The 17,740-nt window shown below is 44.1% G+C and overlaps 1 protein-coding gene and 1 non-coding gene across 2 annotated transcripts; one reads left to right on the top strand and one right to left on the bottom strand.

Annotated features, from left to right (window-relative positions):
• Window positions 1-1,236: 1,236 nt before the first annotated feature.
• rasl10a (RAS-like, family 10, member A) lies at window positions 1,237-17,266 on the top strand. Its single transcript, XM_021621640.2, has 3 exons — window positions 1,237-2,311; window positions 12,767-12,891; window positions 14,897-17,266. The coding sequence occupies exons 1-3, from the start codon at window positions 2,096-2,098 to the stop codon at window positions 15,168-15,170; spliced, it is 615 nt and encodes a 204-aa protein (XP_021477315.1). The 5' UTR covers window positions 1,237-2,095; the 3' UTR covers window positions 15,171-17,266.
• trnaa-ugc lies at window positions 4,532-4,607 on the bottom strand. The gene has a single exon. It is a non-coding gene; the product is annotated as a tRNA-Ala (tRNA).
• Window positions 17,267-17,740: the final 474 nt, after the last annotated feature.

Below are 17,740 nucleotides of genomic sequence, written 5' to 3'. Positions count from 1 at the left end.
AATATCATTGTTTCTGCTCAGGATCCAAAAGAAAGCCCAGCTCACTCTTGAGGAACACTGATGGCCAGAAGGGTGGATGAACCTTAACCAACAGGGGGTGCTAACAACTCACCATATCGAGAACTGCGTTATTTATAAGGAGGAAAGTTAATATTCTGTTACACCTGTCACCAGGTAGGACTTCTGCGAATCCAATGAAGTTCCAGAATAATAAAAACATTGATGCACATGAACTTTAAAAGACGTGCTGCAGCATGAATTTCTATTGATTGCACAGATTGTTGGACACATTCATAGTCTTGTGGTAATTGTGAGGAACTGTTTTGGCATGCCAATACGTGTAGGTTGATCGACATACCTTGACTGATGTGATTGCATGACCTTGACATAATTGGGGCTTTACATTAACCTCACTATATTGTTTGGATTGCAACCGACCTCTCAAAATATATTTTTAAACGGTTTGCTTATAACAGTGAGGTGAGGGTGAGTTAAAATTGGTCAATGCGACAAGAGCACACTGCGCTCATATCACCCATTTAGTCAGTCTCTCACTCTGACTGCGTCCATCACTGGAATGGCAGCAGGTTGTCGTCACTCTCCCCGCTCGTTTTGATGAAATCATACAGACAAACAAATGGTGATGACGCAGGGTTTTATGTCGGCTAAACATGTCATTATTGCTTGACCATAGCTAATGAGTACACACAGAGCTCTTGAGACAGGTAGTCTAGATGTCGCAATTGAATAGGAAAGAGCAAGATAAGCATTCATTGTATGACCATTGTTTTAGGAGCAAGTAAGCACACAGGCTTTGCAACATTAATAGTGTAGTATAATTAATCATATGTGAAACCTTAATTGCCACTCAAGGTATTGCTATTGATAGGGAGCCATCCTTCATCAATCCCTTAGCTTTAGGAACACAATCAGTTGTGCGTCAGCCTTGCGCTTTAAGGAAGTGTAAATGCAGCATTCTGTCTCCATGGGAGCCTCCTTTTGAGGATTCTGTGTCCAGGAGGAAAAATTGAAATATTAATTTGGTCGACACGTCAATGTGCATTTTGTGTGATAGGTTACATCATTCGTGGTTCCATTTCAGGTATTTGACCTCTAAATAGTAGCTCATTACACAAAACCTGGGCACGACTGTCATGATTAACACGCACATAAACGTTAAAAGATGACAAAAGCATACACATCCACTCACGCACGTACGCACACACACAAGGAACGCGCACCATACCGACAGACACGCCAGTGAACAGGGGAGATACATTCATTTGATGCCTATGCAGCAGTTGGTCGCTTGTCTCTGTTTTGGGATCGTTTCATCTAAATTATCAGCTGTGCCTTCTTACGTCGTGAAGAGCAGAATATGCTCATTCTGGAGCACGTGGAAATCTATCTGTAGATACGGGGCTGCTGAGTTAGCGTGCCTCTCCAAGGCTTTGGTGAGCGCAAGGAGTCAGTCGTATTGGTGCATCGGCTGGAGACGAGTAAGAGGTGCGGATAGAATAACTGTACAGACTGAAGATCCGTAAGAAAAGCAATAATGGGCTCGTTAATGTTGAGATAATTCAAACAGTGAGTGAGATTATGTCCCTGTGGAAATTCCGAGGACGGACTTTGCGCTCCCTCCTAGGGGACGAGGGCGCGGGGGGTTGTTCCCCAGAATATTAGCATACGTTTCTCCCTATGGAATGCGGAGACGTTGCGAAAACCCCATCCCCGGTATTGAATCTTGGAGTGATTGATTTTTCTTAGGACTATTAAACGAAATAAACTCAAGTGACGTTATTTGTGTTTCGATGTGAGAGAGATTGGATAACAGCAAACATAACCATCAATGAATTTAAAAACATTGACGACGGATGACTGTTTCGACCTTTCTTTACCTAATTATAAGGTTTAGCAAAATCTACATTTTTGGGCCGCAGCAAGCAAAAAGTGTTCAACGTAAAAATAACTGTTGGCTTTGATCTGTGTCGGAACAGCAGCAGCAGCAATATTTCCTGGAAACGACCGCTGCTAGGATAATCTTTGTTGAGTTGCAAATTGTTTGGTCGCTGTCCATGGTGCTGATGTTCCAGGAATGGTGGAGACGCTAAGTATCGCTGTTATCGGAGCTCCCGGAGTCGGGAAAACTTCCATAATCCGTCAATTTATTTATAATGACTTCTCAGAGGTTTACACTCCAACCCGAACCAGGTATGTGTACAGACCCTCTGTCATTTTGAACGGTAACATGTACGACCTGAAGATTTTGGATGTCCCGCCAATTTCGTCATTCCCCTCAAGCTCGAGCCAGGTAAGATAGAAAGTTACTTTCTATTTGGGTTTTTCACTTATAGGAAAGATATTAGCATTCTCTTATTGGGCTCAAAATACATCCTAGGCTTTAATGGTATAATTTCGAGATGTGGTAAGGGTTTGCCTCATTGTCTTTAACTTACCTTTAGGTTATCAGAACCTATTTGGCCTCTCGCTAATAGTTAGAGCCCTGGAAAATGACCATCGCGCGCTTCTTCAAAATACATCCGTTTTTTCTTAATCAGATGCCCCTTAGAGCAGTAGTTTCTATGGAGACCTGATGTATTACTTCAGTGGTAAGCCTAGGCTATAGGCTACTTTATGTATTTGGTGTTTTAAAACACACGCACGCAAGCACACACACTCTCTCTCTGGGCTCCTCACTGCATTATATTGCCACCCTCAGGCAAAAGGAGGGATGTTTATGTCATGTTGAATTGATCCATATGTTCTGCCTCTATGACTCCATAAGTAAGTCATTATTGGCTATTTGCTCCTAGACCCACTACCAGAGGACACTCAGCTGCCCTGCCTCATGGCACCTGAACCTGGCTGGGGTGATGGAGACTGTCTGCCTGGCTGAGGGGAGTGATGTGTGCTCTTATCAGAGGAGGGAACTGGAAGCACATGTGCTTTGACTTTGTTAGAGCTGGCACACAGATTCACAGCCCATCAAGTAGCATTCTAGTGTTTGGAGTGGCAGTAAGTGCTACAATTCCACATTGAATCATAAACTCTGAATCGATGGCAAATGGTTGAACTTACTGCTGCTAAAAACACAGCAGGCTCCAACATAATGACCAATGCATTAAATGAGTAAAAACCAAAATGGAGATTCTCTTAGTGACCTACAGTAAGCTGCATCTCCATATACATGCCCTGGCAAGAGCAGCTAATGTCAGATGAAACACCATCCAGTAGTTGCAGCTTTTTCCACTGACAGCCAGTGGTTTGAGCAATTCAATCTATTTTCTCAAAGCTGTTCTACTTTCAGACAGCACTTGCACCAGTCTCCTGCTCTCTCTGTATCTCCTTGTCCTCACCTTAAATGAGTGACATACACACATGCATATATTAGTGTGTGTGTGTGCATACATGCTTGTATTCATGCTTAAGGGTGTTTCTGAATGTCTAATGACACCCTCACACACCAATCTTGACCTCCTCACCGGTCCACAGGAACCATGTCTGTTGTTCCCTCCCTGGACCTGGCTGCTGGGGCTCCAGATGGGGTTCTCCAAGGTTACTATGGAGCTGGCTGGGAGAGCTGGCTGGGACTGGCATGAAACACAGATATTACTGATAGTTGCCAGGCTTTTGTCATTGGCTGAGGGAACGCGTTGCGGCCTTTCGGCTCCATTGCAACAACTGTATTTTTTGGACAGTTGTGGTGCCACTGAGAAATTGAGATCAGGCCATGGAGGAGAGATCAGGCCATGCAGCCAAACAGAAAGCCCTCTGAATTCAAAGTGGGCATGCACTGTGCTTCCTGTAAACAGAAGATCCAACACACTGAAGAGTAGACAGCCTCAACCCAGCCAGGCACCGCCAGACAGAGCCATCAGGAATGTAGGGGAGAATTCAGGATTCTAGCCATTTACAGGAGAGAGAAAGAAAAGAGGAGAATATGACAGCTGTCTCTTTGTATGTGATAAAAGGTCTGCAGTGTGCTTCATTGTCTCCAATCTGTGGAGTGGAGCACCTCAACACAATCAATCTGATTTTCTTTGCTCTTTCTTCAGCTAAATGCCTCTTAGCCATCATTAGAGCAGTATGGCAAGTGCAAACAGCAGGAAGAAGACAGGATGGATCACATTATAGAGTCTGCAAGGTGTGTTTGTGTCTGTGTACAGTACATCCCCAGACGCCTCATCACATAAAGTGTAAATTGCACATCTGTTCTCTGATTCCTACATATATAATGCTGCATGAGCATTGTGCTTTCCTTTCACACGTTACAGCACCATGATTCAATATGTCTGCATATAGATTAGTTATATCTTTCAACAGTTGAATACTTAAATGGAGAATTTCTGGCCTTGGTTGAACGGTAGGAATATGTACATAACAGCCTCAACCTCTTCAGACAGCAGTTTAAGATATCGGCATACAGTATCTAACCAACACCTCTACTTAGGTACATTTATGTAATTTAGCAGATGCTCTTTTCCAGAGCAACTTACAGTAGTGAGTGCATACATTTTCATATTTTTCATACTGGTCCACCCGTGGGAATTGAACCCACAACCCTTGCGTTGCAAGCACCATGCTCTACCACTGAGCCAAACAGGACCAGGGAATCATTAGTTGAGTGCAACAAGGGCACTGCTATCAGGCAGATTTGTCATGGTTCATTTCCTCAGGAATGGCTCTGAGAGCAGAAGCCTTAGCATCTCTTACTCTTGTCCTCTGTGTTCTGTTCTGTAGCCCAGCCTCTGAACCACACTATTTGGTCTTCCTTTACTGGCTGTGACAGGGGTGGTGAGGCATTCCCGCTCTCCACTCCGAGTGAGCGCGCTCCTCTTTTACTTCCATATTTAATGAGCCAGGAGGCCCATGGTGGTCTGCAGAGGGGAGGCTGTCTGGACCAACATCACAGGACAGAGCGCTCTGGAACAAGAACAGACCCAGAGACCCGATTTGAGATTTACTCTCATTTTATTTGGAGCTGATTGGATTAAAGCACAGTGCCCTGCTGAAGGCCTTGAGGGAATAGAGAGACTAATAGAGATGAGAGTGGAGCTGCTGCAGCCTATTAGATAGGTTAGAAAGAGTCTAATGGCCACCATAGAAATCCAGATTCACTAAATGCGGTTCCTCTTCCCCCACATGGTACCTGGGGAGGAAGATGGTGGATAAAGTGATGTGCGTCAGTATGTCTCCATGTTTATGGAAGGGGCCCAGGTTTCTGTTAGGTAAGTGCATGCAATAAAGGACGTAGTACTTGTACTTTGGCTCTGGTCCATCATTTAGACTCAGAATGTTTTACTTGTTTAGGTCTCTTTAGGCAGGCAGGGCAGACGACACTTCATTATTTAACTTTGGGGATGGTAACAATCATTGATGTTCTGGCGGGGCTGCTGTCTGTTTTAATTTGTTGCTGTTTGCATTCCCAGAGCATCTGTCACAGTTTATCGATAGGATGTGATGACAGATGGACTTAAGCCTTACAGTGGATCCCATTCAGATTTATTCATCTTCTGATATTGTATCATATCACCATGACTTCCACACATAATGCTCTCTCGCTCTATCACTCGTCTCTCTCTCGTCTCGCTCTCGTGTCTCTCTCTCTCTGTTTCTATTTGCTTCTCTCTCTCCTACTATGATAATGTATACTAATTTTATTAGATACACCATCCCGTTCGCTCCTACAGACAGTGAGTTTGCTATATAAAGCAGGCAGACAGGCATCGAGGCATTAAATTACTGTTTGCAACTTTGAGTGTGGTATGATCGTCTTTGCTAGGCGCGTCGGTTCCAGTATCTCAGAAACGTCCAGCCTCCTGGGATTTTCACGCACGACAGTGTCTAGGGTTTACAGAGAATGGTGTGACAAACAAAAAACTCCAGCCACCCTAGCCATAGACTGTTCTCTCTGCTACTGCGCGGCAAGTGGGTATCGGAGCACCACGTCTAGGTCCAAAAGGCATCTTAACAGCTTCTACCTCCAAGCCATAAGATTCCTGAACAGCTAATCAAATGGCAACACGGAATGGCAAATAACAGCAGAGCACAACTGGTGTGCAGAACGGCCTCTACAAAATGCACAACCCATCCTGGTCACGGATGGGCTATTGCAGCAGATGACCCCCCCGGGTTCAACTCCTATCAGCTAAAAACAAGAAGAAGTGGCTCCAGTGGGAACTCGATCACCAACACTAGACAAATTGAGGAGTGGAAATACATTGCCTTATCCGACCCGGTACTAGATGCGTGTACCTAATAAACTGGCAACTGAGTGTACAATGCATCTATTTTACTGTTCATTACATCAGATGAATCAGAAATATTGTCAGAAAACGCTCTCTTGGCCCTTTGTCAGCCTCTGCAGATAGGCTCTGTCACACAGACTAGCAGAGCAGGTGATGTGTGTGTATTAAGAGGCTGGCGCTATCATCAGAGTACGGCAGCTGGAGGAGACAACAGATCAATGCCATCTTAAACCCTAATAAACCCCGCAAACACTCACAGATGTAATGTGGGTCTGTCTCCCTTGTGAACAGTACCTCAATGAGTCCTGAGAAGCTCAATCCCAAAGGGACAGAATAGTGTCTGAGGTATGTCTTCAGGTATAACCCTTCATGACCATGCTCTCTTCTCTCTGGATGAGCTGTGATTGGACACCATTACTGTCTTTGGGAGCAGTGGGATGCCAGCTCCCTCACATCCTGGTACAAAAGTGACCAAGGACCTGGGTTGTCAGGGAAACCTGCTCTGTTTGGCACTTGAAGGGAGCAGGCTAAGCTGCGAGTTTTAATAGTTTTCAAAGAGCCAACTGGAGAACACAAACGCACACACCTGTGCACGCACACACATAAACGCACACTCGCACACACAATTTCCATGTGTGGTTACTTTATATAGCTCCTTTCCACGTCCTCTTTTCTCTCTTTCTCTGTTGTTCTCTTCTCTGTCCTACAGGTGTGAGAAGGTGGAATAGTGAGTTTACAAGCCGCAGTGTTGCCATCATTTCTGTGTACAGAGCTCCACCTCCACATAAAAAATAGTACTTGGATGACAAAGAGATATGAGCCGAGGATGCAACCTCTATTTTTAGCCCACAGAGAGATGGGGGTGCATTTAACACACCTACTGTAGATAGTGAGGGATGTGATCATGTGTACTGCTTAAACAGTAAAGTGAGTTAATAATCTGGAAATAGGAATTGATGGATAGAAAATTGGGGGGGGGGGTGGGGGGGGAGCAGAAAAAACTGAGGCAGAAAGAGGAGAGATGGCAGAGGAATGCCCTAATTTCCCCTGGAAAACTATTGAATAAACCCACAGGGAGAAAAGGCAATAGCAGCAAAAATGTATAGAACTGAATCTCCCTACGTACATTCTTTTCACTGTCAACCATTATGTATTTTGCTGTCCTCCCTTCTCTTCCTCCTCATTCTCTCACTCTCTCCCACCTTTGTGTGTAATGATCTCAGTGCCACATTGCTTGCCTCCATGGCTGATCGCCCTCATTATGTTTCAGACCTACTGTATGTGTGAGACTCTCCCTCCCTCCCTCGCTCTCACACACACAAACGCAGTGATGCCGAAAATCCCTCTAAATTAAATAAAGGCTATTATTCCTTGTCGACATGGGTATGTTACCATTGTCATCATTACAGCTCACATTGATCCCTATCTGCTCTCATATTCTGCCCCATTACAGCATCCGATTCCCCACCAAAATGACTTATTAACAAACTCCCTGTTTAGACTTATCTACAGAATAAATACATTTAGATTACTCCTCCAGTGTTGTCCTGTTGATTCTCATTACTGCAATGACATTCAGCTCTTCTTGCCGTATTGATTTCTCACTCTGTTCAGAATGCTGGTGTTGGAGGTGAGTGAAGGAGAATGCTTGTGCCCTCTGCCACCTCGCCCACTCCTCCACCCACTGCCTGTCAGCCTGGTGGGGCTCAGGCCAGGGCTTATGTTCACACCCTGTTGGTCCTTCCATCGCTCTACCCTTCCCTCCCACTTCCTTCCTGTCCATCCACCTGCTGCTCTTTAATCTCTCTGCTTCTCTCTCTCTGCTTTCTCCTTCCATCCATCCCTCCCCAATCACTCTCTTCACTTTCTCTCTCCCTCCCCCTCTTTCTCCATCTCTCCTTCTCCCTCCCCCAGCTAACAGAACCACTTTTAGATTAAACTCAAGCAGGTAGTGCTGGTGAGAGAGTGAGTGAAATTGTGTAGAGTGAAATACACTACCGTTAAAAAGTTTGGGGTCACTTAGAGATGTCCTTGTTTTTGAAAGAAAAGCACATTTTTTGTCCATTAAAATAACATCAAATTTATCAGAAATATAATGTAGACATTGTTAATGTTGTAAATTACTTTTGTTGCTGGAAACAGATTATTTTTAATGGAATATCTACATAGGCGTACAGAGGCTCATTATCAGCAACCATCACTTCTGTGTTCAAATGGCATTTGTGTTAGCTATTCCAAGTTTATCATTTTAAAAGGCTAATTGATCATTAGAAAACCCTTTTGCAATTAGGTTAAAGAAGCAATAAAACTGGCCTTTAGACTGGTTGAGTATCTGGAGCATCAGCATTTGTGGGTTCGATTACAGACTCAAAATGACCAGAAACAAAGAACTTTCTTCTGACACTCATCAGTATATTCTTGTTCTGACAAATCAAGGCTATTCCATGCGAGAAATGGCCAAGAAACTGAAGATCTCATACAACGCTGTGTACAACTCCCTTTACAGAACAGAGCAAACTGGCTCTAACCAGAATAGAAGAGGAGTGGGAGGCCCCGGTGCACAACTGAGCAAGAGGACAAGTACATTAGAGTGTATAGTTTGAGAAACAGACGCCTCACAAGTCCTCAACTGGTAGCTTCATTAAATAGTATTCGCAAAACATCAGTCTCAACGTCAACAGTGAAGAGGCGACTCCGGGATGCTGGCCTTCTAGGCAGAGTTGCAAAGAAAAAGCCATATCTCAGACTGGCCAATAAAAATGAAAGATTAACATGGGCAAAAGAACACAGACACTGGACATAGGAGTGGCCAGCACTCTCAATGGATCTCAACCTTGTTGAGCTGTTGTGGGAGCAGCTTGACCGTATGGTATGTAAGAAGTGCCCATCAAGCCAATCCAACTTGTGGGAGGTGCTTCAGGAAGCATGGGGTGAAATCTCTTCAGATTATCTCAACAAATTGACAGCTAGAATGACAAAGGTCTGCAAGGCTGTAATTGCTACAAATGGAGGATTCTTTAGAGAAAGCAAAGTTTGAAGGACAAAATTATTCTTTGAATCAAAATCATTATTTATAACCTTTTCAATGTCTTAACTATATTTCCTATTCATTTTTGCAACTCATTTCATGTATGTTTTCATGGAAAACAAGGACATTTCTAAGTGATCCCAAACTTTTGAACTGTAGTGTTGGCCTTTAAGACAACTTTGAGTCAGTCAGATAGCCTACGCTAAACCAGACTGAAGCCATAAAACATGTTGTCTGACTCGCGTTTAGTGCATAATGCAGGTCCAGTACAGTTCTCTGGGCTACACATGGCTGAGGTCAGAAACAGAGAAACAGAGCACTGGCAGAGGGCCAGTCTCCTGTCAAGCGTAACACTTGGAACACATCAGTCCCACAGCGCTACACTGTTCAGCCCTGCTGTACGCAATGACGGGAGGGCAAACAGCTGACAGATGAATGGCAATGATTTGCTCTCTGCTTCTCTCTCTCTGCTTTCTCCTTCCATCCATCCCTCCCCAATCACTCTCTTCACTTTCTCTCTCCCTCCCCCTCTTTCTCCATCTCTCCTTCTCCCTCCCCCAGCTAACAGAACCACTTTTAGATTAAACTCAAGCAGGTAGTGCTGGTGAGAGAGTGAGTGAAATTGTGTAGAGTGAAATACACTACCGTTAAAAAGTTTGGGGTCACTTAGAGATGTCCTTGTTTTTGAAAGAAAAGCACATTTTTTGTCCATTAAAATAACATCAAATTTATCAGAAATATAATGTAGACATTGTTAATGTTGTAAATTACTTTTGTTGCTGGAAACAGATTATTTTTAATGGAATATCTACATAGGCGTACAGAGGCTCATTATCAGCAACCATCACTTCTGTGTTCAAATGGCATTTGTGTTAGCTATTCCAAGTTTATCATTTTAAAAGGCTAATTGATCATTAGAAAACCCTTTTGCAATTAGGTTAAAGAAGCAATAAAACTGGCCTTTAGACTGGTTGAGTATCTGGAGCATCAGCATTTGTGGGTTCGATTACAGACTCAAAATGACCAGAAACAAAGAACTTTCTTCTGACACTCATCAGTATATTCTTGTTCTGACAAATCAAGGCTATTCCATGCGAGAAATGGCCAAGAAACTGAAGATCTCATACAACGCTGTGTACAACTCCCTTTACAGAACAGAGCAAACTGGCTCTAACCAGAATAGAAGAGGAGTGGGAGGCCCCGGTGCACAACTGAGCAAGAGGACAAGTACATTAGAGTGTATAGTTTGAGAAACAGACGCCTCACAAGTCCTCAACTGGTAGCTTCATTAAATAGTATTCGCAAAACATCAGTCTCAACGTCAACAGTGAAGAGGCGACTCCGGGATGCTGGCCTTCTAGGCAGAGTTGCAAAGAAAAAGCCATATCTCAGACTGGCCAATAAAAATGAAAGATTAACATGGGCAAAAGAACACAGACACTGGACATAGGAGTGGCCAGCACTCTCAATGGATCTCAACCTTGTTGAGCTGTTGTGGGAGCAGCTTGACCGTATGGTATGTAAGAAGTGCCCATCAAGCCAATCCAACTTGTGGGAGGTGCTTCAGGAAGCATGGGGTGAAATCTCTTCAGATTATCTCAACAAATTGACAGCTAGAATGACAAAGGTCTGCAAGGCTGTAATTGCTACAAATGGAGGATTCTTTAGAGAAAGCAAAGTTTGAAGGACAAAATTATTCTTTGAATCAAAATCATTATTTATAACCTTTTCAATGTCTTAACTATATTTCCTATTCATTTTTGCAACTCATTTCATGTATGTTTTCATGGAAAACAAGGACATTTCTAAGTGATCCCAAACTTTTGAACTGTAGTGTTGGCCTTTAAGACAACTTTGAGTCAGTCAGATAGCCTACGCTAAACCAGACTGAAGCCATAAAACATGTTGTCTGACTCGCGTTTAGTGCATAATGCAGGTCCAGTACAGTTCTCTGGGCTACACATGGCTGAGGTCAGAAACAGAGAAACAGAGCACTGGCAGAGGGCCAGTCTCCTGTCAAGCGTAACACTTGGAACACATCAGTCCCACAGCGCTACACTGTTCAGCCCTGCTGTACGCAATGACGGGAGGGCAAACAGCTGACAGATGAATGGCAATGATTTGCTAACAATAATTAAAACACACACACACACACACTCTCTCGCTCTCGTCTCGTCAGTTTACATCTGATTCACCACCAAAATTACTTATTGACAAGCTCCCTGTTTAGACTTATCTACAGAATAAATACATTTAGATTACTCCTCCAGTGTTGTCCTGTTGATTCTCATTACTGCAATGACATTCAGCTCTTCTTGCCGTATTGATTTCTCACTCTGTTCAGAATGCTGGTGTTGGAGGTGAGTGAAGGAGAATGCTTGTGCCCTCTGCCACCTCGCCCACTCCTCCACCCACTGCCTGTCAGCCTGGTGGGGCTCAGGCCAGGGCTTATGTTCACACCCTGTTGGTCCTTCCATCGCTCTACCCTTCCCTCCCACTTCCTTCCTGTCCATCCACCTGCTGCTCTTTAATCTCTCTGCTTCTCTCTCTCTGTTTTCTCCTTCCATCCATCCCTCCCCAATCACCCTCTTCCCTTTTTCTCTCCCTCCCCCAGCTAACAGAACTCCTTATAGATTCAGCTCACGTAGGTAGAGCTGACGACAGAGAGTGAGAGAGAGAGAGTGAGTGAGGGAAAGTGTGTGTGAGAGAAAATCAGAGAGCGGGAGGGAGGAGATTGGGTCACTGTGTCATGGCTGAAGCAATTACCCTAATGGCTGTAGCAAATCACTCCCATTGTGCTGTGTGTTTTAATTATTGTTAGCAAATCATTACCATTCATCTGTCAGCTGTTTGCCCTCCCGTCATTGCGTACAGCAGGGCTGAACAGTGTAGCGCTGTGGGACTGATGTGTTCCAAGTGTTACGCTTGACAGGAGACTGGCCCTCTGCCAGTGCTCTGTTTCTCTGTTTCTGACCTCAGCCATGTGTAGCCCAGAGAACTGTACTGTACCTGCATTATACACACGCCAGGTAGAGTCAGACAACGAATTCCTTCTTAACTGACTTTCCTAGTTAAATAAAGGTTCAATTCAAATTACACCTGGGCTATCACTCTGACTGACTCAAAGTTGTCTTAAAAATCTATTTGACTCTACGCTATTTCAATTTCAACCGAAATGAAGAGGACAAAACTTCCTGACAGCTTTTGAATAATTGGATGTGATCTGTGGCTACCTCTGTTTCAGAAACCTGCTAAAAGAACTCCTGTCCTCGCAAGCCTCACTGTTTCATGGGAGATATAGGAGCAGAATACATGCCATTTGAAGATGTTATATTGGGTCTTGAAATATAAATCATTTAAAATTCTGTTTCACTTGTCAAGTCAGTGACAAGTGAAACAATATGCCTTCGATATCCTTCCTATTTTTGGATCTTTGTGCGTCTGTAGTGGGTGAGTGATGTCTGTCTCTCTCTCTCTCTCTCTCTGTCAGGAGTGGCTGGACCTACGCTGCAGAGGGGTGCGTAATGCCAACGCGTACATCCTGGTCTATGACATCTGCTGTGTGGAGAGCTTTGAGTACGTCAAGATGATCCGCCAGCAGATCATGGAGCACAGGTAAGGGAAAACCACAACACAGTGACAAATATGGACCAATTAGGTAAAACACCTGTGGAGAGACCCATCAATGGCCACAGAAGACCAGCAGTCATGTACTGTATGTAAAAGAGAAAAAGGACAAAAGACATCTGTCATTCCGACTGCAGGTCTCTGCACCTGAATTCATTTGCATATTGATAGGGGAATGAATGGCCCTCATTTGTTGAGCTCTAAAGAGGTTCACATCTTTGCAGCTCTGTGACGTGACCTGCCTTTAAACTGCAGTGCACCATCCCTTTCACATGTACTAGTCTTTCCCCTCCTGAGCTGCAGGTGTGAAAAGCTAGATGACCTGCCAGGCTGTCCTGATCTGTCCTGGATAGTCTGACTGGCTAGCAAGCTGTCTGACTGTCTGTCTGGCTGACTGGATGACCTGCCAGGATGGCCTGATCTGTCCTGGATAGTCTGACTGGCTGTCCTGATCTGTCCTGGATAATTGCTGATTGACTGGGTGACTGTCTGTCTGGCTGACTAGATGACTGACTGACTGGCTGACTGACTGTCTGGTTGATTGACATAGGGACATGGTGAGAGAGATAGGGAAGATGGATGGATGAGTTTCCTGGTGAATAAATCGGAATAATGGAGTAGGGGACATCCAGGTGCAGGTTATTGGGATTTGTGTGGGCTAGAAGGATGGGAGATGCCTGGGAGGAATTGCCCCTGTCTTTCTTCTGCTGCTTACTCAAATCACTCCAAAACAAACACGCACATACTGCACACTCTCTCACACCCGCAAACATTCTCCCTCACCCAGAATCCCTGCGCTGTCAGTTTTTTGGCTGTGTTTTATTTCTGCCCAAAAGCACATAGCTGTCTTCCTTTGATGTAATGAAGACTGTGACAGCTCATACAAACACACACACATACTCTTCTAAACCGCTGCTCCAGAGACCTTCAGGCCTGGATGGGTATTTGAGAGGGTAGCAGATGCCTGCTTGGTGTTGGGATTAATGGGGTTGGTTTTATGTCACCCCACAGCCTCATTACAAAGTTGAATTTCAACCTCTCAGTACAAGTAGCTAGTTCGGACTGAGTTTATATGGAAGTGTTAAGTTATGTCCACCAGAAGATATCATCACATCTCAATTAGATGCAGGTTAATCTTGGATATATAAATCCTGAAGTGAAATTGAGAATTTTTTGTAGGTCAAGGTGTTTCACTAGTGTCCGTTTCCCTTTGTATTCTTATTTTGTTTTAAACATTGTCTTTTTATGAATCTGTTTGTGTTTAGGGGAGTGGGTATTTATATGTATGTGTGTATGTCTGTGTTCTTTCTTGAATCATTACATTTGCAACTCAACCTGCTAGCAGCAAATCTGAGCTTATTGTATACAATAGCGTTACAGTCGGCCTCACTTGAGTCATCACTGCTTTAGCCCAGCTTGCAGCCTGCCATACAGCTTCACAATCCAATGTGCTGTGAGAAGCATTTCCCTCCACATTTAGTCTCTGTCAATACAGAGTGTGGAGGGAGGCCCCTAGGGCCCCAAAGCTCTGATCCACCCCCACACACCTCCAACACAGTCAGAGGAATCAGAACACACACATCACATTGTTTTATAGTGGCATTTACACACACACACACACACACACACACACACACTGTGGCTGTGGGTAGACACTACACAAGCCCTGACATGTACAGAAACACTCATACTGCAGAATCCTCACACAAACACCCATTGCCCTCTCTGGAAGAAGAGGGGGAGGGGGAGAAGGATCACTTACTCACAGACCAGGAGACTCTTCATCAATGCAGTCACCTTTAAATCTGTATTTATACACAGGATGTGTGGAGAATAGGGATTATGTGACTGGGATTTCTTTGTAGCTGTTGGATCACATGTTTGTTAGCTAATCACATTGCAATTATTTTTCACCTTTATCCCTGTGCTCTCTCTCTCTGTTCCTTCCCCCCTCTTCTGTCTTCCCTCTCCATCCCTCTCCCTGTCCCTGTAGGGAGGGTAGCAGCAGTGAGGTTCCCATCCTTGTGGTGGGCAGTAAAAGAGACCTGCAGCGCCAGCGCTTCACGCCTCGCAGGGCCGTCTCTGTGCTGGTCAAGAAGACCTGGAAGTGTGGCTATGTGGAGTGCTCTGCCAAGTTCAACTGGCATGTGGTCCTGCTCTTCAAAGAGCTGCTGGGCATCGCTGTAGGGCGTGGCATGAAACAGAACCACACCCCTGGGATCCGCCTACAAGGGGCGCTGCAGAGGAACCGCTGTACTGTCATGTGACCCAGTGGACTCCCTCCGGTGTAGGATGAAGTTGCCCCAGTTTTGCAGTTTTCCCACTAATGATAAAGGTTAGGATTGAGGGAGGGGAAGCTGATCCTAGATCTATAACTAGGGGAAACTTCACCCCGGAGCACTTCCTTGCATCCTATGTCAGAGCCGTAGGAACCTCAGTCACACCTCAGGGGGAATGGTTATACAGAGAAGACTTCGATCTAAATGGCTGGAAAACACCCCGAGGCCTCCTGCTTTACTGAGCTCATTTTCATGAGGTTTATCTGACTCGGATCCTGTAGCTACTAGGACTGACATTGGTCCCTGTACTAGACGTGCATCTTTATCACCTATCACAACACCCCAGTTCTGTCACAATGTTCCCATTGAGAGGAAGGAGGAAGAGGAGGAGGATGAAGAAGAGGTTTTGTCAATGGATTTTGAGGAGTAGAACATCTACTTCCACAGCTCTGGTCACAGGTCACCCAAACAATTAGCACCACACCACCAGCTGTGGCTCTGAGCTCCCCAGATTGCAAGGCAACAGCTCAGAGCTTGTGGACTGTGTGCATCTAGTGGGAATAAGTATCATTACTGACACGACTAGGTATTCTCTCCATATTAGCTTAGTCTCAAACATGTGAGTGGAAAGAATGCAACTTCTTTAAAAGTTTTCCTTTTTTTAAACTTGAGGCAGTATCATGTGAGGTAGATAAATGCCCTGGCTGTCATACTTGAAATTGCATTATTCTAAGATCGATGCACCATAGGAAAGGCTAGGTTACAGGGGTTGTGTGGTAAATGTGGGTGAGTCAACAAGATGGATGGCTTACTCTTGGTTTAGTACATCCACTTCCTCTTTTAGGGGTAGCAGCACCAGAAACCACAGCTCTCCAAAATGCCCCCTAAACAGTAAACCAATTCATTTCTTGTTCAGGAATTGTCCTTGTACTCCAGGTAAACAAACATTCACTGATTGGAGGTGCTGGTACAAAATTATAGTGCTGTCACTCCCTCTTCTCATTTAAAGTCTATTGTTTAGAGGGGGATGTGAGGTTATCTTGCATCAGAAAAACACTGCTGTCGCTATCAAGATGAAGGACTTTAATCCTCCCTTCCTCCCGTCTTCCTCAGTCTGTGTGCTTCTGATGAATACATTATATCAATGGCGCTCTGGTGCCTGCAGGAAGCTAGAGGGGATGTCTGGCACAGATATTGAATGTGATGCAGGGATAGTAGGCAGGAGGTGTGGTTTTAAAATGCTTGTAAGGTTAAGCCCAGGTTGATGGGCAGGGTTACTGAAACAGAAGGCCAATGGAAGGAGAATAGAAAGAAGTAGAGACTATATTATGGGCAATAAAGCTGCAGAGCACCTTGACCAGCACGACAAGTTGTATCCAACCACAGACACCCTCTACAAGTCTAGAATGCCTCACATAGAATGTATTAAACCTCCCTGCTCTAGGATATACCCAGACCACCACACACAAGAGAGCATACACCCCCAGAGCATTCCAATATATTAGCATCCTACCAAACAAACAGAAGACTTTCTGGAAATATCAAAGCAGTGTCTGAATTGTGCAAGATATTTATATTGTTTGAGAATGTGGTAAACGTGATTGCAGACACCCTGTGACAATGTTTGCACTGAAAATGAGTACCTGTATTGTACGTATGTATGTGCATCATTGATTTGCATGTTGTTGCTGCCAAGCCAGCAGGTCAGGGGTTAATTGCACTGGTGTGATTGTGTAGCTGTAATTTATTTACCTGTGTGTACTGTATATGGTTAATGTTGGAGACTATCAAAAGCAGGTGAGAGGTGTGTGTGTGTGTGTGTGTGCACAGGCTCCATTTTACTGAAATGATAGTTAGACAGATTTCTTAAAGAGAAAGATTATGTAGCATCTGAGAGTAATGGTAATTTCTCGAGTAACATGAATGGCCATCCATTTAAATTAGACTGTTTGTGTGAGTGTGTCATGTTCCAACATCAAGGGCTAAATTTTCTAACAGAAACATCACTTTTTTTTCAATAGTAGGTGTTAGCTGTTTTGTTTTTGACAATGGTCAAATTAAACGTGTTGCCCACAATAACCGGCCTTCTTGTCTCTTAGTCAGTATTTTTTCATTCACTTCATTATTCATACACTAATAATAGTTCATTATGATTATCCCTCATCTCAATGACTCAGTTGTTGCCCAGAACACTGCCACTAGTGATACCACTCCTCATTCCCGGAGGTGATTCCACCATAAATGTGGCAATGTCGCTACCGTGTGGAATAAAGGTGTTATAATATATTTAGTGAAATGTGCGTCTATTTTGGTAAATGCATAGGCCAGGGGACAGGATTTATCGTGCAAATATTTCCCACGGTCAAAAAAACCCCCGATTGATTAAACTTGACTTAGAAACCAAAAATATGTAAACACATTGTTCTTCATCTGCTAAATGTCAGCATCAGTGGAGACTAATTGTGCATGTTGAGTGTAAAAAATAAGCCACAGTGGTCCCTGGAGTGAAATTCTAAGAAAATTCACACAACACAATTACTACTGATACTGAACATGTA

This window comes from Oncorhynchus mykiss, chromosome 11, assembly GCF_013265735.2.
Source record: "Oncorhynchus mykiss isolate Arlee chromosome 11, USDA_OmykA_1.1, whole genome shotgun sequence".
In the NCBI taxonomy this organism is placed as follows: Eukaryota; Metazoa; Chordata; class Actinopteri; order Salmoniformes; family Salmonidae; genus Oncorhynchus; species Oncorhynchus mykiss.
This window is presented reverse-complemented; position numbering and strand designations above follow the sequence as displayed.